Source organism: Callionymus lyra, chromosome 6, assembly GCF_982586985.1.
Source record: "Callionymus lyra chromosome 6, fCalLyr1.hap1.1, whole genome shotgun sequence".
Taxonomy (NCBI): domain Eukaryota; kingdom Metazoa; phylum Chordata; class Actinopteri; order Syngnathiformes; family Callionymidae; genus Callionymus; species Callionymus lyra.
The window spans coordinates 34,699,873-34,723,589 of NC_141823.1; the positions used below are offsets into that span (position 1 = coordinate 34,699,873).

General features: G+C 39.2%; 1 protein-coding gene across 3 annotated transcripts; it reads left to right on the forward strand.

Moving 5' to 3' along the window:
• Nucleotides 1-3,515: 3,515 nt before the first annotated feature.
• Nucleotides 3,516-14,276, forward strand: wt1b (WT1 transcription factor b). 3 transcript variants are annotated; one of them, XM_087792947.1, is made up of 9 exons: nt 3,516-4,054; nt 5,232-5,354; nt 6,407-6,506; nt 10,111-10,182; nt 11,523-11,625; nt 11,696-11,834; nt 11,923-12,012; nt 12,911-12,994; nt 13,112-14,276. In XM_087792947.1, exons 1-9 carry the CDS (start codon nt 3,640-3,642, stop codon nt 13,231-13,233), a joined length of 1,248 nt encoding a protein of 415 aa, XP_087649073.1. In that variant the 5' UTR covers nt 3,516-3,639; the 3' UTR covers nt 13,234-14,276. The 3 variants fall into 3 exon arrangements, with proteins under 3 accessions (XP_087649073.1, XP_087649074.1, XP_087649072.1); XM_087792948.1 differs by having other exon boundaries at nt 11,547-11,625; nt 12,911-13,003; nt 13,112-14,275; XM_087792946.1 differs by having other exon boundaries at nt 12,911-13,003; nt 13,112-14,274.
• Nucleotides 14,277-23,717: the final 9,441 nt, after the last annotated feature.

The following is a 23,717-nucleotide window of genomic DNA, read 5'->3' on the forward strand; positions in this document are numbered from 1 at the left end:
TTTCTAAATCAAATTTAGGAAAAAATTAAAAATATTAACGTGCAAAAGCAGAAGAATACATACATGAAGCAAAAATGCACATCAGAAAACGTTGATACTATACTGTATGATACAAATACCATGTGGTAAATAATTAATTTACAAATGAAGTATAATTATTTCCCTACACATAAATGCAGGACATTTTATGTTGAAGAAGATAACATTATTTTGTGCTGTAAAAATCAGGTTTAAACAATGATTAAAAAAACTAGGAATATTTGACCAAATCTAAAGTTTGAGTTAATCTATCAACAAGAAAATTAAAAAAAATGTGGGATCATTTATATCATGTTGACGAGATGGTTGAGGAATGTGACACCATTCAACATTCTTTTTGGTTATTTCTGTGGAAGGCAAACATACAGAGCTTTTACTTCAGAATAAATTGGAGTTTTTTACTCAGAACAAAATAATCTGTTCATGAGTGTATCCAGGGAAAGGAAAATTAAAATTCATCATGGACTGTTGCGGTGTGATTCTTATCTCAGCTGCTGGAACAGTTTTAAAAATCATATAAAAAAGAGGTTGAGATGTACGATCAGATTTATCTCTTCAACTATCAAAACCAAACATCTCTTTTAACAAAGTCTTGTTTAAACAAACTGTATCTCCGTGGATCCTTCACAGTCAGAGATGATGTCATCAGATATTTTAAAAGGCCTTTCGTGTCTGTGCTCCGCCCACTCACCGGGTCACCCCCCTCACCACAGTTGAAGTCAGGGTCACTTACTTTCACTGGAATTCTGGACAACAATTCCAGATGGTGATGGCAGGAAATGACGAAGACATTCTCTCAACATCTCACTGAAAGGTGCTGTGAAAATAAACTGAGTCATTATAAATTAATAGAACAGACCGCAAGGTCGGACACAATCACATTCACCGTGGTTAGTGTCATTTCATAAAAACATCCACGATGAGCTGAATCAAGTAGTACATCCATGTTCTTCCACAAAAAGCTTCACGACGGCGGAAGAAAAACAAATTGGCCAAAGGTCGTTGATTTACATGCAGTTGGGAGGTGCTGGAGAGGAGCTCTAAATCCAAATGTGACACAAAACCAAATGCATCTGGAAAAAGCAAGTCCAGAAGTTTAAATAATGCCAGAAAACAAGTGATAATATAGAGTTTCTAAATATTCTAGTCCGAAGATTTCATGCAAAGCAATGTTAAGTGTACAGGTATGTCCAAAGATCTGCCTGCTGAACGATGAGGTCAAGTACGAGAGATGAGTCTTGTGATTTGCTGTGTTAAAGCTAGTGACACTCTTGCTCTTCTCTATGTTGTAATTACACTCAGTCATGGTTATTAGATTAGCCTGGAATCAGGGCTGTTTATGAACCATTTTTTTCCCAAGCTAAAATATTTTCACCAAATACACAAAAATTGTTGATATCCTTCAAAATAATAATATCACTTAACTTCTCACACTTGAATCCACATGTTAAAATAACTAACTTTAAATATTTTATTCCTGTGGTTAGTGTTCCTTTCAATTTATCAATATTTTTTTTTTGTACTTCATCTTCAATTAAATCAGGTTTGATTTCACAAAAACATTTGAATATTTAATGTCTTTCAAACCTTCTAATTTGATTCACTGTATTAAGATCAGTAAGGACACAGGACGTTTGAAATGTTGTACAATCGCACACTTCAAATCACCAAACACAATTTTAAACATTATGTTTTGATAACATATATCATCATAGTAGATAATTTAAACTGAGGCCGTATGTGGGTTTTAGGTTTAAATGTTCTCCATGAGACTCCGTTTTCCTCCCACTTCCCAAAATAGTTTAACTGGTTTGGTGACAGTAAGTTTCCCTCCAAAATCTGCTCATAACTCATAATGCAAGTTTTACACTTATCTGCATGTCTCTCTGTCACAGTATTGATCTAAGATTCATCCCATATTCAAACACTCATATGATTAAAACACTTTTCTTGTTTCTTTACTCTAATGTTATTTTTCCCACAGTTGTCTAAATCATTGTCACAGTGAAGGCATCTCACGTTGGCCTTTTACAGAAGGTTATTAATTCACTATTAATGTAAGTTTTTGTTTATTTTATTGAAAAAATATTCCTAAATACTGATAACACGAATATCATTTTAAAAGATCGGCAGCAGCTGCTCTGGATTCAGAGCGGTCTCTCAACCATAGATCATGTTTGTGTTGTTCTACATTGTGAGGTCAATAACGAATCATGCTCCAACACAAATACACACACACACACACACACACACGCACACACACACACACACACATACGCACACACACACACACACGCACACACACACACACACACATACGCACACACACACACACACACAAACACACACACACACACACACACACACACACACACACACACACACACACACACACACACACACACACAAACAAACACACACACACACACACACACACACACACACACCTACACCAACACACACATACACACACACATACACTTTGCTATTAATTTGTTTTATGGAAATGTTTTGAGGTTCTAGCTCTAAACATGTATAAATAAACATAATTTACATTCCAACTGTTAAAACTAACAACGACTCACTTTACTTAGTTTTTGTTTAAACATAGTGTTGCTTCTTATTTCGGAAATATTTATGATCATAGAAATGAAATATAATAAGTAATAGTGAAAGTGCAACAATTGGACCACAGCCAGACTGTGTTGATGCTGTGAGGACAAACATTTAAACTAATCAAAAAAAATTCCAACAGATAACAAACAATTGTATTAATTATCATTATGCATTCATTGTTAATTTGTTGTCCTGAAAAATAACTTTTTATAACCTTTTTTGTATTTCTGTTTTTCATTTTTCCTTGTTGAAATTTTTTTTGTCCCTGAAAATGTTGTTTAAAGAAAATGTATAAAATGTATTCCCTTCTTTATTTTGGCTTGATTGTCATCCAGTCAAATGATATAATGTGGCCCTGAAAGTGTGTCTTTCACCACAACGTCGCCCTATGTTCAGTAGGTGGGATATGTTGCTTTCATCCTAAAACTCCTGGGTATCTCTAAATATTGTCATATGCCCAGATAAATAAAGTTGATCTATTTATCTGGGCACATAATATTATCTTTTCTACTCTCCAGACACTCTCTCTCAGTCCAGTTTTTTTCAGAAAACAAAAAATTCAGAAGTCAATTGTTGACCCTTAATTTCTCGTATTGTGAATGGTTGTAAACGTCATGTTTTAGGTTCAGAGTAGTCAAAGTTCGATCTGCATCAACTCATTACTGAAGAAACTTTACTTGATCCATTTCCATGACAAATCCAAACTTGAGTTTGGCTGGAGAGCAACAGTGATTCCTGAGAATGTGTCGGTCAGAGGGTCAGAGTCTTCTCCTCGCTCCTCCCACTGTCGGATGAGTCGTATTTGAGCTAAAGAAAGCCAGACATTGAGAGACAAGGGGACACACACTCCAGCTCCCTGCAGCTATTAGTCTGACTTCTGCTCATCTCTAGTTAATCAACAGTTTATCACACATGCTCTCCTGCTGATTCTTCCTCTGGACTACCCTCACTCTTCTCTGGACATTTTGCCCTCCTATATCACAAATGCTGACAGAACCGTGCGGAACCATGGCGATGGGGTCAGAAGTTCGAGATCTGGCCCTCTTAACAGGACCAACGTTGCCTTCACTCACCGGAGTCAGCGGCGGCTGCGGCGTGTCAATGGGCAGCGGTCAGTGGACGCAGCTCTTGGATCTTCACGCTGGTTCTACCTACAACTCCCTGCCTTCACACCACTCCATCATCAAGCAGGAGCCTGGTTGGGGGAGTGGTGAGGTTGTGGAAGACCCTCATTGCGGTCTTGGGGCATTCACCGTGCACTTCTCTGGACAGCTCACAGGTTCAGGCCCATGTCGGGTGGGAGCTTTCGGAGAATCCACCGCCAACCAGCCAAGAGTTTTTCCGAATGCAACCTACCTTCCGGGTTGTGTGGAGAGTCCACCTGCGGGCAGAAACCAGGGTAAACACTCCGGCCTTCGGTGCAAAGATGTTTCAGGGTGAAAGAGGTTTTATATGTTTCAATAATTCCTTAAGTTTATTTGTCAAACGCTTCCAGCTACTCTCATTATTCAACTTTTTATTAATGGTTCTTCTGCACTGATGAGACTGAGTGAAACACTGTATTGTATGTCGTCCTGCTGCTGGAGTAGGACTCTAGCTCATGCCAGGGTCACTTCCAACTAGACAATGAAAATCCTTACTAGTAATTACTCAAAACAGCGATGAAAGAAACGTTTTTTTTCTCTTTTAGATGAAGCAGTTGGAATCAGCTGAAAACTTGATCAAATATTGAGACAAATTTTGTATATATATTTGTACCACAAGATCAATTGCGGAATTATCTATTGAGAGTATTTTGTGTTTCAGTGGATATTTTAATTAATAATTTAAGTGTTTAACTATCAAAGTTATTATTACATGGTATAGTTTGTAATTATCATTGTTATAATTCAAATGTCATGTCATTTTAAGTTAAATTTATTTTCATAAAATTTCATAAAATATAACTAAATTAATATTTTATTATTAAAGCATATTAACACCATATTGTTACTTTTTTGTATTTACCGATTTAATTATCTTGCAAAATGAACAAACTACTAACTATTATGTGAATTAAAAGTGAAGCTTCTATTTTCATCTTTATAGTTATAGTAGTGATTGTGTAGGTTGTGTGGAAGAACCTTGTCAAAGTGTAACTTATTACTTATACTGTGAACTTTACTTGTATCTGTTCTTGGAGTTACTTAGACGTTTTAACCACCATAAGCGTCTGATAATGCCACTCATGGAAAGTCAAATTCTGGACGAACTGACAAACAGTCTCAGGAGATGAGTGATTATACGTGAGATATCTTAACATTAAATAAGAGTTATGACTCAGTATGGTGAGGAAATTAGGATGAAAGTTAAAGATGTGTAGTTTCATGAGTATTGACGTTTTCATGTTGGCTGTATGAAACCATTACATTACTTACTACAAATATTTCAAGATCAGGCCAAAGACAGATGGGAGGGAAGAAGATTTCAGAAGCAGAATTAGCCACTTTGATTTACCCCTGCATGGTCACCTTGTTCCTGCGAACACTGACGACTTAAGAATTCATTCATAGATTAACCTTTTCCTCTATCCTCAGGTTACGGAGCGATGAGTTTGGAAAGCAACCCCAGCTACGGTCACACAGCGTCTCACCACTCCCCTCCGTTCTCCAGTCTGTCCTTCAAACACGAGGAAACGCTGTCTCCGACCAGCACCATAGGTAACTACATCTGGACGTGCCTTCACTTTGAGCGGTGCGGCTTCTTGTCACAGCAGGGTCATTTAAGTAACCCATCATTTTACATATCAAAATAAAATCACCACTTTCCCCTTCATCTCTCAGCCCATGCTGTCTTACATAAACACTCCAGCTCTTTGTCCGTATGCTTAATGAGTCTGGAGATAATAACTGGAGGAAGCACTTTATACGTCTGGACTGGAATGTCTGAGAAGCGTCTGGGGACCAGTATGGTAGTTGAACCTGAAAAGAGACGCTGTGTTTGATTGATTTGCAAGTGGAGATGTACACATCAGGGTCATGACCCCTGCTCAAGTCTGTGCAGGAACAAGATAATCGTCGATAATGTAGGCACGCTCCTAAAAACCTAACCTTTATTTGTCAATTTATCAACATCGTGTGTAGCAGTTTATCCATACAACATGTAACTTAATATCATACAATAGTACATAATATTTTATAGTATAATATAATGTGAGGCAATAAAATGTTAAATAAGTCAGAATGTCTTCTTGAATTAGATCAAATTTGTTTCTTGGCATTTTATTCAACTAAGCGCAATGCAAAATAAGCCATTTCTGACATAATGATTTTTTTTATAATGGTGTCCGATCTTTTGTCCTCACGACAGTTGGACGACAAGAATAATGAACACAGTATTTAATTTTTGTTAATAATATATATACATTTTCTAAACAGTTTAAAATATATGAATGTATTATTTTTCATTTCTTACTTAAATGTACCTTTTGGTCAGTTAATTTAAATTGTATTTTAAATGATTCTGTTAGTTTTTTCTTCATTTTTTATTATAACATTTATATATATTATATATATATATAATTTACCTAACATATGAATCATGGGAACATTATGCGTAATATAATATAATATAATATAATATAATATAATATAATATAATATAATATAATATAATATAATATAATACGATATATATTTTTATATTTATATCTACTATATATATATATATATACATTATTTGTCAACCTTAAACCAAAGATGGTCTTCTCCAGGTGACCAGCAGTACCCAGGACCTCCTCCTATGTTTGGCTGCCACAGTCCTTCAGAGTCATGTCCGAACAGTCAAGCTCTGCTGCTGAGGAACTACAACAGGTGAATGTTTTTTACACAACAAAATCGTGGCTTCAACCATGTTTCAGACAAGGAAACACACATTAACTAAACATGTTCAATCAAGCAAGTTAATGATTAAAAACAGGTAAGTAATGACTAATAACTGGTCAACATCTAACAAAAGAAGTAGCCAGTGTAGCCTGTGCAGGGCTAACATTTGTAAATGGTCTTTCTTGCAAGGAACCCCTGCGTCTGTCCATGCACCCTCAGGGTCATGAGTTTGTTCTGAGGTTAAGTACTGCACACCAGTGCTCTGCAAGCCTAAACAAACACAAGTGAAATACATCTGATGTCCTTGATTCTACTTGAAAAAGAAATGTTCACTCAGTACATTATTGAGGATCAAATTTAAAATTCTGGTTCTTACTTTTAGAGCTATTCATGGTCTTGCTTTATTTACGCGAGTTTGGTTCGCGTGCTGTTCCGCCATTTCGGAAGTATGCGAAAAGGATGCATGCGGATTGGATAATTGAATTTTGGTTCGATGAGTAACACCTGTGACCGTTGAATAACTCTGTGATGTCATATTTGACAGGAAAGTGATTTGTGTTCGTAACTTTGATTCGTACTCGTAATATTCTGATTCATACTCGTAATTTTTAAAAGTTTGTAAAAAAAAGTATTTATACTTGTATTTTTTGCAGAAAACACGCACACATTTAAAAAGTACGCACAGAAACTTAGAATTATGCACACAAACTTGTTTTTGGCACGCACACAGAAAGTTAGTCTTTACCTTTTGAAGTATATATATTAACTGTATTGTTTTTGTTTGTTTAAGCGCTTTGTGACCCTGGTCTAGAAAGATAACCTTTACATACATACTTCCTACTATCCAGGTGACATGAGAACGTGAGAGGGGGAATCACAAAAATAAATGAAAATGTAGTTGGGATTAGATCTCATACAAGGAATGTCGTTAAATGTCTGTGTTCTATAGGTGATCCAAATGACTTTACATGGTGTTTTTTACACATTTCTTTGTAAGAAAGAACTACTGAACCACTGTTGTCCTTCAAAACATGTTTCAGATGTTTTCTGATATCTGAGATGATTTGTTCATCATCAATAGTTAAACATATCAATCATAGGTTCTGTATGTTCCTTGAGTGTAGTTATGAGACCACCAGTAGTTCTGTTTGAAAACTCCAAATACTAGCATCAACATGGTTATTGTTTTGTTTGTTTTCTTGGAGCACAACAACACCACACACCAGTGGCTTGACTTCTCACTCACCCGCTGTTGTAAGGTTCTTAAAAATACTCAAGCATAGCTTAGGCTGCAGTTTAGGCTCAATCCCAACTTCAGGCGTGTTAATGTCGTTTTGTGCCTGAAAAACTAAAAACATGATGACATTTATGATATGCGGGTTAAGGGTCGAGGTTGAACAGAGGTCCAAAATGCAGCTTGTTCCCAAGGTTTGAATATTTTCCTCCCAACCTTAAACAAGAGCTACCAAATGTCACACTTAGCATCAACTTGATCCAGATTCATACCACAATCAGAAGCAACATAAGGCGGGTATTGGTGTCCTATTTTTCATAAAACAAAAGTGTGTGGTCATATCTAAACAATATTTTGATACAAGTGCTGACTTCGTACAGTGGTCAAACTATCCGTTCATCCGTTTTCTCTGCAATTAAATCTTGAGTTTCTCATTTCTTGAGAATCTATCAAGTTTTAGTTGCGATAAATCGTTACAATTATTGACTGCCTTAGATCTTCTCTAGAGAATGTTGATTACAATCTTAAAAAACAGCTTTTGAATAAATATTTTAGCCAATTAAAACATAATATTATAACTTGATTGTCAAAGATGAAGGGTTTATGATGCTATAAAAAAAACAATATTCGATCAATGACTCTGATTGCTTCCAGAGGATAAACATTACAATGTAGACTTTTTGATAAATGAATAATTAAATCATCATATTTTAACCATTGTTGACAAAGATGACTTTGAAGGGTATGAAGGTTTATAATGCTATAGCTTGCATGATGGTGAGAACATCAGTTGTATAAATTCACATTAAAAGGCCAATTTCTGTTTTTCAGTCAAATTTAACTCTCGGAGAGGAATAAGGCTAGGATGCTGTCAGTTTTTAGTTTTTGGTATTTCAGAAATATTCACTTGATTTGCATCACAAATAATGGAAGTGCTGTTGATAAGAGAAAACTTCACTGTTGTTACAGTTAATGACAGGAGCTGGAAGCTCTCAGACAACGATACAAACACACACACACAGACACACTGTGTTTGTCACATATCAGTGAGTCTTTCCACAGTCTTGCATATTTTGAAGCTGATTAGAGAGCCATCTTTCCCTCAAGGACTCCTCCAAGAATGTCTCCCAGAAATCCCCCAAAACTGTTTCTGCTTTAATGATAGAGAGGACGGAGTGATGTCATGCACTGGACCATGGCGTGCTAGGCACGGAGAAGCTAACCCCTACAAAGTTAACGATCACATCTGAATGTGTGTGTGTGTGTGTGTGTATGCTTGTGTGTTTTGGGTACTGTATGTGCACACTACAGCTCCCTGCCAAGTTAAAGAACAGCTCCTTTTTTTAATGAAGCCAGTGAGCAGTTAGACAGCTTGTGTTTATACGTACCGAAGTTCCCTCCTCACTCAAATGTCTTTATAAGTTGTGCGAGTAGGAAAATATCGGAATAATAAAAATGAAGGTCAAATATAAGTCAAACTTAAATTAAGGAAAAATCTTTCTCTCAGACACCCATTTTATTTACAGCCTATGAAGGACTCAGAAACCCTTTTCCAGTATTAAGAAATTATTTCACAAATATTATGCTTTTCTGCAACATACAAGTGTTTATATATTTATTTTATAACTTAGTTCTGTCAGAGATTTTCTCCCAGACAATCGGAATGAGAACAGAGACAAGCGTTAGAATAACAAAAGAGTCAGAATACAGTTTTATCCACCAACAAGGAGTGGAGAGGCTCTTGGCACGGCTCGTCCCAAACCACTGAAGAACCTCTCTCTTGGCTCGCTTTTTATTCCATAAGCTTCAGAGGATGACATACTTGAATACAAACATTTTGTTCATTTGTTGCTGGACGCAGCCAGCAAAGACCAGTTTTCTGTATGACTCAGTGAGCGCGGCATAGATCCTGCACGGGCAGACCAACTTGCTTATCTGTGGTGAGGTCACGTATCTTAATGCACAAACTGTCATTTCTCAGGAAACTAAACTCTAACTGGGCACATTCCTTCCAGCTTTATTGTGATAAGACTATAAGCAACGTCAATTCTTTAACAGTTTTCAGTTTCACAATCAGAGTACACTTGCAAAATATTGTTTTTGTGAAACTTGTTATTGTGTTATATATTATTTTTATATGACATGTTATTCAGGTGACACTCGAAAACAAACATTGACAAAGAGAAGCTCCAATAAAACAGGAGTTAGCTGAAAATTTGATTAGGTCTGCACAAGGATTTTCCCAGTAGCAGATGAAAATGTTTTTTTTTCAAAGCATAGCATAAATATGTTTGATGTTTAAGAGGTAACAGAACATTTGACTTCATCATCTACTGTGTTGTTGGTGTGTTTGCTCAGTGACAATCTATACCAAAGGGCCTCCCAGCTGGAGTGTGTGACATGGAACCAGATGGCATCGTCCATGAAAAGGTAAAATCACACCTGCACACTGGACTCTTGACACTGGACTATTGTTTTGCACTGAAACAGAGGAGGAACAGGAGGTGGAGGAGGAACCGGGCCAGATGTCTGCTGGCCCGACGCCGGCTGAAACTAGAGATTAGAGAGAAGTGTATAAGTGGAGCACTTTTATTAGCTTTCGTGATCTCTAAAAGTTGATTTGTGCCTATAGTTTTAATTAAGTTTGCATTTATAGAGATTTATAGTTTATTCAGAGTTACTCCCAATGTTATTGACATAGAGAAGCACATATGGGTTAGATAGCTAGGATCATAGCTATCATAACCTTCAAGCTAATTTATTATTAGGAGTTCGAGACTTACTAACAGTTACCTCTTACAAATGTTTAGTGGGAGTTTATCCGCTTTCTTTTTCCCACATCTATGAAGGAAGTGGTCATTCAACAGAAATAAAATGTAGCAGAATTATTCTTTTTTAATGAACTGTTTAAAAGCACATTAAACAATACTTTTAAAACCAGAGAGCAGCTCTAGTAAAGCAAGTGTTTGCTCAACTTTATCTATACATACTCCTGGACGTATCTATACATACTCCTTTTTACACTCTCAAGTGTAAAAAGTGGCAAACAGACAAATGATAAGAATTAAATTCACAAAAGTACAAGAAAACCAAAGATCAAACTGAAGATGCCCCCAAAACTGAAGATACAAACACAGCGGTCAAAATATACTCACGGGAGATTTCACTTACAAAATCATGGGCCAGGGAGAACATGAAAGAAAAAAAAAACTGTTTTATAACCGTGCAACTGAGTTTTAGCCCATATTTGTTCATCATCATGTGTGTTTTTATTGTTACTTTAAATCATGTGGAACTTGGATCTGCAATCTCAGGAACTAAACTCATTACGTTTTTATTTCCTAAAATGATGTCTACAATGTTGGAAACTTTTCAAAGTGCAGGAACATATCATGTAAGCAGAGAACCATGACCCAGACTCATCCAACGATGAGCTGAAGATGGTGAATGATGTTTGAAATTACAAACTGTTTAGTTTATTGTCGGTTTGATAATAGGTGGCGCTCTAGAGAGGTGCTCTTAGACTTTAGTTTGGGTTCCAGTAGTTGGACTGGAGGAATGTTTTACTGCATTTTTCATCCTGTGAGTCAAAGTGACCACAAACGCTTTCACCAGAGAGATTGGATCTCCCTGTAGGTGCCACGCTTCACTGCAGCTGGATAAGAAGCAACATTCATCTAACATTAACTTTAGAACCGTTTTAACCGAGATTTAAGATGAAACGTGAGGCTTTACTCTGCTCTTACAAGTATTCCTGTATATCTTCACAGCACTCACCCCCCTCCCTTTGACAGTGACCCTGCTGCTACATCGCCCATGCTGGTCAGCACTCAGTACCACATCCACGCACACGGCGTCTTCAGAGGACTGCAGGTCAGCGAGGTCACGGTCCCCGGCATATTCAGATCGATAAAATAAGCAAGCAAGCGTTCTTCCTCCTCAGGATGTCCGACGAGTCACTCCCTTGGTGGGAAAGTCTTCAGACAGCATAGAGAAGCGTCCGTTTCTATGTCTTCATCCAGGCTGCGGCAAGAAATACTTGAAACTGTCACACCTGCAGCTGCACGGGCGCACCCACACAGGTACGACAACGCTTACAAGAGAAAATCGATTACAAGGGACAATCATAAAATCAATTTGATTGTGATCGTAATCTGTTTGGCTTGGCAGGTGAGAAACCGTACCCTTGTGACTATACGGACTGTGGGAAACGATTCTCCCGCTCAGACCAGCTAAAGAGACACCAGCGGAGACACACAGGTGAGATCATTGAGTGAACATGTTGTGTTGTCCCTCAAGGTCCTTGAACATGCCTCCATGAGGTGGCACAGGATTTGTACTTTATACCCCAAATAAAGGTTTTCCTGCTTTTTCGCCCTTCAGTTTGTACAGTTAGTGACCTAGATGAAACATAACATTCACTAAGTTTGTGTTCATACTTCAAACAAGCACCAGCATATGCATATAAAAACATACCAAAACAACCATTGACACACCCACAAATACAAAACAAAAAATAAACAATTACAAAGAAAATCCTACAAAAAACACAGCAAATATACAATTACACATGAAAAACAATCCAAATTGCATCCCTACATTTTTGACAAAAACACGCTGAAACATACAGTTTATTTATTTATGAAAAACAGTTAAATAGCAAAACATAAAATGACAAGACTTATCTTTTCTGTCAGATATAAGTCGATCTATTTTGTATGAAGGGGTCTGTAGGATTGTGTTTACGTGTTACATGATATGTGTAACGTGATATGTTTAAAAAAATAATCCTATTGTATTTAATAGTTATTTCTTGTATCTCTCACCTTCTCTTCATGACTGTGGGCACAGCAGCTCGCCCACATGTTTCATTTGGCACAGACTTGGGGCCAGGTGCACTTCCTGATGGACCCCTTCCCACTTACCTGGGTTTGGACCAGAACTTAAACCCTTGACCTCTGCATGGCAGATGAGCTCTTTAAAGAGCGAAAAGGAGGCTTTCGGCTTCTAAAAGAAAAACCAAACAAAATATATAAAAGTATATCAAAATCCTATTTTATGTCGGCCCAGGTCTATAAGAGGGAGTGAGATCTACTGGAGATGATGTGGAATGCAATCTGTATCCGATGAGACTCCTTTTAACCTTGTCTGTGTGCAGGAGTGAAGCCTTTTCATTGCCTGAACTGTGGGAGACAGTTTGCACGGTCAGACCATCTTAAGACTCACATTCGGACACATACAGGTAAAACAAGTGCGTAAACTTTTATTTTCTATTTCTTCGTCCCGTTCCTTTATTTTCCTTTCTACGCTGGCCTCATTTATTTAATTCACCACATCTTTCTTTCCTCTTTGGTTGTAGGTGAGAAGCCTTTTACCTGCAGGTGGTCCGACTGTCAGAAGAAGTTTGCCCGCTCAGACGAGCTGATGCGCCACCACAGCATGCACCAGAGGAACCAGACCAAGCTGCATCCTGCCATCTGAGCAGTGAGCGGAGGATGAGGAGGAGAGAGGAGGGTGACCAAGTGCCAGCTCCTAGAGAGAGACACTTGGAGCCCGGTCGGCAGTCATGGTTCTTTGCCAGACCTGGAACAGTGGAGAGCTCAGCTGAAGCTGCCAAACACCAGGATCCACTAGATCCTAAAAGCAACACCTCAATCAGCACTTGATTTTTTTTAATATCCTGAACTTTTCTCAAGTTGAAGAACTCAACTGAGGAGGCCGGGTTCACGGTTTTACTACCGTACAAGTTTCAAGGTTTATTTCAAACTTTAGATTCAGTAAGTTAGATGAAAAACTATCTCTTAGCCCTTCACTTTCTAAATGTCAATCATGGAATTGGATTTTTTTCATGACCTGACCCGGACCATAAAGTATTCTTTTACTCTCTAACTTTTACAAAGTTTGCACTGGCTTTTTTCTTATAATCAAAAATGTAAGATTTTCTGGACGTGTGTACTGGACTTAAGAAACAGAGCTGGTAATGTGCTTCGAGCAAGGGTGTATCTTTGCTAACACGTGTTGAACAATACACAGCAGTTTGTACAGATGAGTTTGATATATGCATTTGTACTTCCATAAAAAAAATCTTTGCCAATTATGAGAGTGTTGATGTACAAATACTGAGGTTTGATTAGTACCCAGGTGCAGATGGACACACAGAGATGAAGGGTGGAAGGACTGGGAAGCAGCTAGACACACAGTGACCGAGAGAGGTCGAGACAAGAAGACAGAGCCATAAAAAGTACTTTTTACATTTGCTAAACAAACAAAGTTTGTACAAGTGTGTGTGCGCATGCGTGTGTGTGTGTGCATGCATGTTGTTTATGCTTCTGCATAAGTGTGTGCGTGTGTACGTGAGTGTGTGCTTGTCTGGAATGAGGGTGATAAACAGTGCAGCAGGCCCTTCGCAGACTTGACATGTTGCAGGTCTCTGTCTCTTAAATCTCAGACTCACATCTACATAGCAAGGAACATCTGGAGCTCAATAAGTCTAATTACTGAAGACACATACCAAAGTGTCAGAGTCTGGACTGCACTGACCGGACCCTCCTGTCTGCTCTGACCCCCAGCAGGAAGACTCATCCAAAGCCCTCTTTGAACTCAACAATTGACAACTCTCAGCCACACGATGGCAGTGTCCGCCCGTGAGTCCTGACCACGAGCGTGAGTCTGCTCGTCTGAGAGTGACCTGTGTCCACTTTACTGTCCCCCCTGAGCTGCATGTTGACCACTACCAACATGTGGACGTTGGTGGGAGGATTGCAGCATCAGGACCATCAAAAAAACATCAGGTAGTTGGACGGATGGTGTGTGGTTCCTAAGCGATCAGAGATCTCAGCTACAGCAGGTGAGTTAATAAAACATGACACGATGCGGAGCACGGAGCTGTTGCATGACTCGTGTCGGCTAATGAAGTTCATGTACCTGGGACAGCCCGGCATACACGCACATGGAGGCATGGTATGTTTAGAGGTTCGTGTCATGACTGGAAACCACACTTGCAGAGCGGACTCACAAGAATAGTTCTCAGCTCACACACACACACACAAAACTTGATTCACTAAAGGATGCAAAATAGTTAACGAGTATTAAAAAAAAAGAAGATATTAATGCATTAAAAAAAACATTTAACAAGAATTTAAAAACACAGCATGGCGGTATGGAACTAGATTTGTCCCACATTACTTATACATGTACAGAGGGTGATCTGCAAATATCCAATGGTACAACTTGTGTTGTGATATCCACACAGCTAAAATTAATATTTGTAACTTGTATTTTTTTTTTTTTTTTACAAAACATTTGTATTTGTAAATATATCATTTTGATTTACAAAATCAATTCATGTGTAAAACCTGAAATTGTGAGTGTGACATTACATTTGCATGGATCAGCAATTATACAGATTCTCCCTTTCCAAGTCTTGTTTATTTTGAGACAATAACTGAGACTCACTAACTAAATGTCCTTGCGATTCACATGACAGCCACTAGAATGCAGCATTGTTATCAACATTGACTCTAAACATCCAGTAGCGTCCATCACCATCCTTTGTTAGTACAAAATAGTAACCTTGTTCTGAAGTAGACCTGTTTGGTCAATATTCAAATCGCTATTAAAGTCAACTTGACAGTTTTATTTGGTGTAAAACTATCTTACGTTCTGCGATCACAGTCAAGCCATCAGACGCTAAATTTGGAGTGTGTAGAACATGAAGGTGGAAGTGGACAAGCTTTGAAGAAATGTCTGGGAAAAAACAACTCTCACGAAAGTAAAATGATTAATCATTTATTCAGGTTTCTGCTTCTTCTCTTGTGTTTACGTAGCTGAGTTCATGAACTGTAATCTGCTCCCATGACGTCATTAGCCTGGATGGCTCATGGCTAGAACAAACAGCTTTCACCTAGGACTCACTTCACTTCGGCATCACAATAAAAGTGACGTCATGGGTAAATTGTCCATAGGTATGAGTGTGTTTGTGAATGGTTGTATGTCTTTGTGTGCCCTGCGAAAGACTGGAGTCCTGTCCAGGGTGTCCCCCGCCTCTGACCTGAAGAATCCGGGACAGGGTCCAGCCCCCCCACGATCACCATAAGGGATCAAGCGGTAAAGAAAATGAATGAATATGTTGGTATAATAGTTCCATCTAACAATACAAATACAGTATGGAGCTACTTGAACTTTTAGCCCATCACGTTAGTTCTTCTGTCCTGACACATGACACTGTTTGGAAAAAGTAAAACAAGGCCGGAAGCTCAGGACCCAGGAAGATCAAGTTTCATCATGTTTAACCAAATGAGTTATACAGGTAGTGTGGGCGTGGCTCAGGTGTTGTCTGGTGGTACTATTCTTTTTTTAATTGAAAAGGCCACAAATTAAAAAATATCGAATTTGAAAATGTAGTTGGGATTAGAAGATCAAACTCCACGTGTAAAAAAAAGAGATTCATTTTGAAAAAAAAAATCTATTTAAAAAAACGATATAAGTCGGAGATTGAAACAAGCATATTGATGTACGTTTCTCTATCTTTGCCTGTGTGTGTGGAGTGTTGCTCTAGGAGCAGGTAATTGTTTGCCCGATGATCAACAAATAATTCTGGGTTGATCTCTAACATAAACCTTTATTACAGTATGAGGGACCCTGCATCCTCTCAGCTTGCCTTCATGTCTCCACATGTGGATCATCAGCATAAACAGCCTGACACACCACGGCTTGTGCATCATTACAGGGACGGTTTTGTCTACCCTCAGTCCAGTGGGGGATTTCTCTTAAAAACTTGTACCGACCAAAATAAAATAAATATTACCATTCACATGTCATGTGTCTAGTGAATCTACTTGTTTGCCACATTATGACATATGTTGCACTGATGCGTAAGATTTGCCTACACAAAAGCCAAAACGTGCGCCAAATCCTAGCCAGTTGATCATCCTGTAATGCAATTCCAGATCAGAAAATCACAAAAGGGAGACATGTGTCATAGGTGACATGGTTATATTGTGTCTGAACATCTAGAACTAAGATTCAAGTGTGTTACTGCGTGTGTAAAACAACATTTTGGATCATGGTATTAAGTTAATCAAAACATATGTAATGTTCATAAATCCAACATGCAAGTGATTTCAGTACTAATGAACTTCATTAAGGATTCAGAGAACATAAACAAACGTGTGTCGACCGTTGTTATCAAGACAACTGATTCCTTCAATCACTGCACCGATAGTCGTCCAAACCTTACCCATCCGGACTTGAAAGTTACCAGTCCAAAAATGAAAGTTACTTGTCCTTACATGAAAGATACTTCTCCTAACATAAAAGTTACTAGTTCTAACATGAAATGACTTGTCCTAACCTAAAAGTTACTCGTCACGCCGTGACAATTACTTGTATGGATGCGAAAGTTTGTCATCCTAGCATAAAAGTCACTCGCCCTAACATAACAGTTACTTCTCTTAACGTGAAAGTTACTCTTCCTAATATGAAATTTACTTGTCCTAATCCTAAAAGTCACTCGTCATAATTTGAAAGTTACTCATCCTAGTGTAAAAGTTAGTTGTCTGGATGCGAAAGTTACTCGTTCTAACGTGAAAGTTACATGTAGCGTAAAAGTTACCCATCCTAACATGAAAGTTAATTGTCCGAACTTGAAAGTAACTCGTCCTAACTGTAGTGGGACTAGAGGGTAGGAACTATAGAGCGGGAATTTATAGAAGGACGGACCAGAAGTATGTATGGAGAGTTGTTGTAAATGAACGTGGAACACGGAGCTAAGAAGGTTGTCCGTCTGGTTCATTATTGACAGCCCGAGTATGGCATGTTACACTAAGGTGAAAGTTACTCACCCTAACCTGAAAGTTACTCTTCATAACGTGAAACTTACTAGTCCTAACTTGAAACTTACTCGTCCAAACATAACTTGTTTAGACTACTAGTTAGCATCATTTACCTCCTGATTTTCAGGGGTCACAGACTGCTAATGGCAAGTCTGGATTAAGGTTGCTTTCCAAGCCACATAATGGCCGGAGGCAGAAGATCAGAGAAGGAGCCAGTTGAATATTCACTCACTCCACTTCACTCTTAACTGGATGCTGCTGAATCAAGAAATCATGCTTTCAGCCGTGTTAGCAACATCCATCTCACACATGCATCCTTGAGAGCAAGTTTCTGATTAACGATTGCTGATAACACAACAACCAAATGTTGCAGCCAAACTCAACACATGAATGCACTTACACACGCACACACTCTCTCATGCACACACGCCACCAGATGCCCCATCAGCTGTAACGTTGGCTGTTCGCCTCTGAGGGGTGTCGGCATGCGTAATCTCAGGTGACGCACACCTGGTTACACACGGCCCAAGACATCTGCAGGAAAGCTGGCCTGCACAGACACAAACATGAAAATACAACTTTTGATATCGGAAATCAACACAAACACACCAAACAGTGTTTATTAAAAAAATGTAATGGCTAAGAACAAGTGAAATATGATATGAATTAAAATGCAATAAAGTTATAAAGGGTGGTATAAACAGTTTCCTGAATCTTATTAAATACCAACAAATAAAGAAATCAGACTTCCACAATCATACATTTCATTTAAAGAAGACATGTGCTTAAGGCCAATAGTTGTTTTCAAACCTGCTCTTAAAGTAGGCAAACAATTGAAATGCATCTGCTATTTGAGTATGTTTGGCATTTAGTTTAATTAGTTTGTTAAATAACTGTCAATCATTCATGATATTTCATATTTGGGATTAAATATCACAGATTAAGGGATGGGATGAAAAGAGTGCGAACAGGGTAGAAAGGGGTGACCTGTGTGGGCAGAATACAGTAATGGATATTTTCCAAACTGTCTGTAATAGGCTCAATCAGATTAAAAAGTTTCCTGATTAATTATTACATAACATTCCTTTTTAAAACCAAGCACATTTGTTAGGTGAATATGACAACTTCTGCGTGAAACATACATTTAAATAGGTGTTTACATTTCAGTTTATGAAGTGTTCAATCTTTTAATTAAATTGAACATCGCTAACATGGACCAACATGGTTAAGAGAACACCAGATCAGCAGTGTATTGTTCCGACTCTACTACTTTGTTCATCTAATTAGTAAATTATTTCCCCAATATGTTGCAGGAGAGGGTCCCAGGTGCATCCCACATCTTTGAGCTAAAAAGACATTGTTTAACCTTTGGGATCCGGAAATGTCAGCGCACATGTGGCACACTGGGGCCATCCATGAGCCCGAGGGACCATCAGCAAGAACAAGACCCTGGAGAGGAAATGTAAACTGTTATGCTGAAGTCTGCTTGTAAGAATTGAGCAGCAACAACAGGCAGAGCTGTTAGGGATTGTGCTGAAGTTTAGTGAGGCGTGTTGTTAGTTGTATTCCCAGACAGCTCCCTTCTACCTCCCCCAGGCTAGCGCTCTTGAGCAGAGCTGCTGCTCCACAGTCTGAGGGGCCACGGGGTTCTTGGGGTATTCCCTGTGGTATGGCAGGGTGCCTGAGGGGCTCCTGTGTGTCGGAGCTCTGGGAATGAAGAGGCCTTGCGGGGCCTGGAGCTCAGATGGAGCCTGGGGGGTAAACTTCCTCACTAGGGGAGCAGAGACATAGAAAGACAGCGAGAGGAAAACACCTTGAGAGGAGTCTGTCTGATACAGTGGCAGCAGCCGGGAAAAATCTCATGAGACCAACCAATGTACAGACAACAAAACCAATATGTGGGCCGGCCAATAAGGGCAGATGGAGCTTTTAAAAAATTCCATTCTCTTTTCCCTCTATATTTTCTTTCATCTGAGACTTTATTCCACCTCCTGCAGTCCTCCTCATTCCAGTGGAAGATGTTAACTTCTAACAGGATTAGATGAGTCTCCATCATGTGAGTTGCAAGATCACAAAGCAAGCAGAACCCCTCCGGAGAGCAGTGGGATACAAGATGAAACGAGGCCCGGCATCGCCTTCCCTCTCCTCATAGGCGGTGACACAGCGAGAGAAAAGGACCAGAAGAGGGTAATGCTGAGAAATGGGGTGAGAGTGATGATAACATTGAAGGCACCACCGTCAACCTCTCTACGGGTCACTCTAAGCAATATTTTAATTAAAAATCTAAAAGGTTTTCTCCCTTGTTAAGATAAAAATCGGACTTCTGGAATGACTGGTCTGTCAGAATAGAAAAGAAAAGCCATTTAGACCACCCGACTGACCTCATCACTCCTCTGTTTCAATTAGTGACCATCTCACTAACTTTATGGATCTTAAATTCAAATCAATTACTGCTGACTTCTTTCTCTCTAATAGTGCAGTCATTAGGGGCCTATTTCTTATCTGCAGAGTATTAAAAACTTGTGCGGATGTCAACGCTAGGGGGAGTAAAGGTACAAGGTTGGTGAAGTGGCTGTTTCTTCTGAGATGACATGAAAGATTGATGGATTCTTTCAAGCTTCATTTTCCAAACAGTAGAAACATGCAAGACTCTAAATTAGCCTACATTCACATGACACGCACATACAGATGCACAACAGCGCTGCGAGGACAACCCCCCAACACGAGTGTGCATGGAGATTACTGCTCTCAACCTCATAGTGAATTGTGCCATTGTTACTAAGTTAAGACGCTGTACTGTGGAGTGCAGCAAGTAGAGCAGCTACAGTCCGATTATATAGGTTATGTAGAAAGATCGGGCAACTTTTAATGATATAAATATGTTTTTTTAGAGAATATCCTGTCAGAGAAAGCTAGGAACACAATGACAACATGACACTTAGATGTTAACTGTTCTCTCGTCTTGTCTTGTCTTCTTCCTCTTTTCCCGGGGCAGCAGCTCAAGCTTATATAAACTCAAGACTTTCCTTAGCCCAGCTATATCATCCAGCTTCATTCAGGGGACCCTGGACCTGTCCCAGGCCAGCTGAGAGACAGATTTCCATCCATTCCCAACCCCGAAAGGACTCCCAACCTTATTACGAATGTTAAACATAGAATTTTCATCCCTAAAACATCACGAAAAGCTGCGAACCGCTCCACGAGGGCTGAATGTCATGGTCTCATGAAGCCAGCAGGACCAAGTCATCGACAAAAAGCTCTGATGAAATCCTAAGACCATCAAACCGTATGTCCTCAATACCCTGCCTGTTCCGGCCATGAACGTTATGAACAGAATCTTTGACAAAGGTCAGCCCTGGCCAGGTCTAATCCTCATTGGAAATGAGTCTTGCTTTGGGCTATGTGGACCAAGTACACCAAGGACAACCCTAGTACAAAGAACAGCCCCATGTATCCTCAAGGATGCTGCCAAGGGTATGGATCCTTCCAGTGATTAGCTGTAACGTTAATAGGTGGTTCATGTGCATAAATCTATTTACCACTGTGATGGCACCAGCAATAGCACTGTAATGTTATCTTCTCTTCACAGCAGCCTTTGACCCTGATGTAAGTGCCAGCCAGTGTGAATCATGTGTGATGCTATCAAACTTAGCAACCAGGTATCTCTGCGTGCAAGCTTTAACCACACCCTCAGAGCTTTTTCTACGGCTGGGACACCAACAGCCTGGAGCAGGCTTGTCTGTATCCCAAAAAAGCAAACATTTAAATTGTTCTAATGAAAAGGTGCTATGTGAAAAGGCAGTGAATATTAGATCACGTGTTTGCACATGTTCTTTTGCACTATAAAATGTTTATTTAGGAGTATAATTTACTGGAAATGGGTTGAAAGATTAAACAAGGATTTGTAAAACGTACTTACTTACTTGCTATGTGTAATGGTATTTGTTTTGTGTAAGAATTGATCTTATTGGCATCGGAAAAAAGTATTGTTCAGGAACCGTATAAGGTGAAGGTATTGGTACCGGTGGCAAAAATCAATCTGATCAATACTCAGCCCTAGCAAAACGCTAGCATAGCCCTTAAACACAGTGTTGACAGGGCAACTGAAACACTGGATGGTTGTCCAGAACCGCTTCTTCACATAACTCCTCGCACATCTAGTTTTTTCCTCAGTTACTACCAAAACTGCAGCCCATTTGGCCCTAGTTTTCAATTAGCTGTTAAGCGGCTCTCACCGCTAGCAAATCCAAAGTGTCCTCTGAGGAGTAATAGTTCCACTGTGTGTCAAGGTGAGTCTATATCCAGCCGAAACTTCTCCACCCCACACACCAACTCAAGCTTCTTCTTGCCACAGTGGTGAAGTTCAATGACACAAGATCAGTAAGAGGAGTGCTCACGGTTTATTTGTTTGTAAACAGATCATTTAAACATATATTAATAAGAATATTGCGTTGAAATGTTCTTTGTTTAGAAATGCATTTGAAGTGATGGAACTTTGGTCGTGTTCTGCATTTCCTGCCACATGAAAAGCTACACATGTGCAGACTCAAAAGAAGTTGGAGGTAGAGTCTGGCACAGCCAAGGCAAACTTTTGTATAGCTTCAAAGAGGTTCTGGACAACCAGCCAACACTTCAGGAGGGGCCAGCAGTGAACTGTCCCGATAAAACAAAAGGCAGGAATGTTATGTAACTAATGTAAAAACACAAACAAATGATTTTCAATAATCATAATCATATTGAAGTTTATTGTCAAGGACATGACAGGAGTTTCTTACTTTTTAATCATTCAGAAATGATTGGCTTGCTGTGATGTGGCTTGCTGCACAAAGTTCGGGGACACAAATGTTAGCACCAGAGGATCCTTTACTCAAGAGACAAAACACATTGAAATGGGACATCATGATGGCACAGTGAGGAACTGGCTGAACACTGGAGTGTGTTATCACACACTTTGATTGCATGCGTCCACTCTGCAGCACTTAATTGTCTAAATGAAAATGTCGGCGATTTGAGGAAGCCATTTGAAAGCAGATGTTGGTGTTTGGGATTAAATGGACATTATTCAAGATGGACTCACCCCTGAATCTTCCCCAGAGGGCTCATTATTATCAGCGGTAAAGGGTTTGATGCAGTCAGACGCTCATATGAGAACCGTCGGAAGACATTACTGTACACACACGCCCCCCGTTTGAATGATTAGGAAGCCATCCTGAAGAGGGAGGGACATGACCACAAGGCAAGCATCACAGACAGCTTGTTCTTGGCCAGACAAATACACAAATGGCTCTTTTACATCTCCATAAATACTCCATATTCCAACTCCGCTCACACATTGGTGGCGACACATAGATCCATCATGACACATGACAAAGCTTATAATGGATGAAGTGGATTAGTGTTTTGGCCCTTCCAATTATTCAAATGCATGATACAACTCTGACCCCACTAGGTGTTTCGAGAGGCAAGGGAACAATAATTAGATTATCTAATGAGTTTTCCATTAAAAAAAAAAAGAAAAAACAGTCTCCTCCATTTAAGGATGTTTTTTATGTTAAAGTAATACGTTTTAATTGTGAAATGTGAAAGAGATTTAATCCATGGATACGCATGTCACAAACCAGATTATTAGCTAGTTTGTAAGTAGTCGCTGCAGCTTTTGTCTGAGAGCTTGAACAGTCCACACATACATCGCCCCGTCCCTTCCTAATGAGCTTTATCGCATTGGTCCCGCTTGACTTGTCTTGCTAACTGGCACACATATATCCATATGTTCCACATGAGCAGGCAGAAGGGACACGCTGGGTGGCAGATCTGCTTTCTCAGTTACATCCGAGAGTTTTACTACCACAGCCAGCAGCTACAGCCAGTCAGCTCAACTCTATCTCCATTGTGTGCCCAAGTTGCAGCGTGTTGACTGCAATTAGTCATGAGCAGAGGCTACTTGTCTGTGGCGTGAATGAGTGCGGGGGGAGCTCTTAGAGGTGGAAGATACATCAACACCACACATCAAACTCAACTTACCAAACTGCCTGCGAAAAACCAAAAACTGAAGTTTAAAAAAACCTTGTTTGAAGAAATGAAAGTTTACATTTAGTCTTATTCCTCACCCTTTTAATTGTTTGTCCAGCTAAG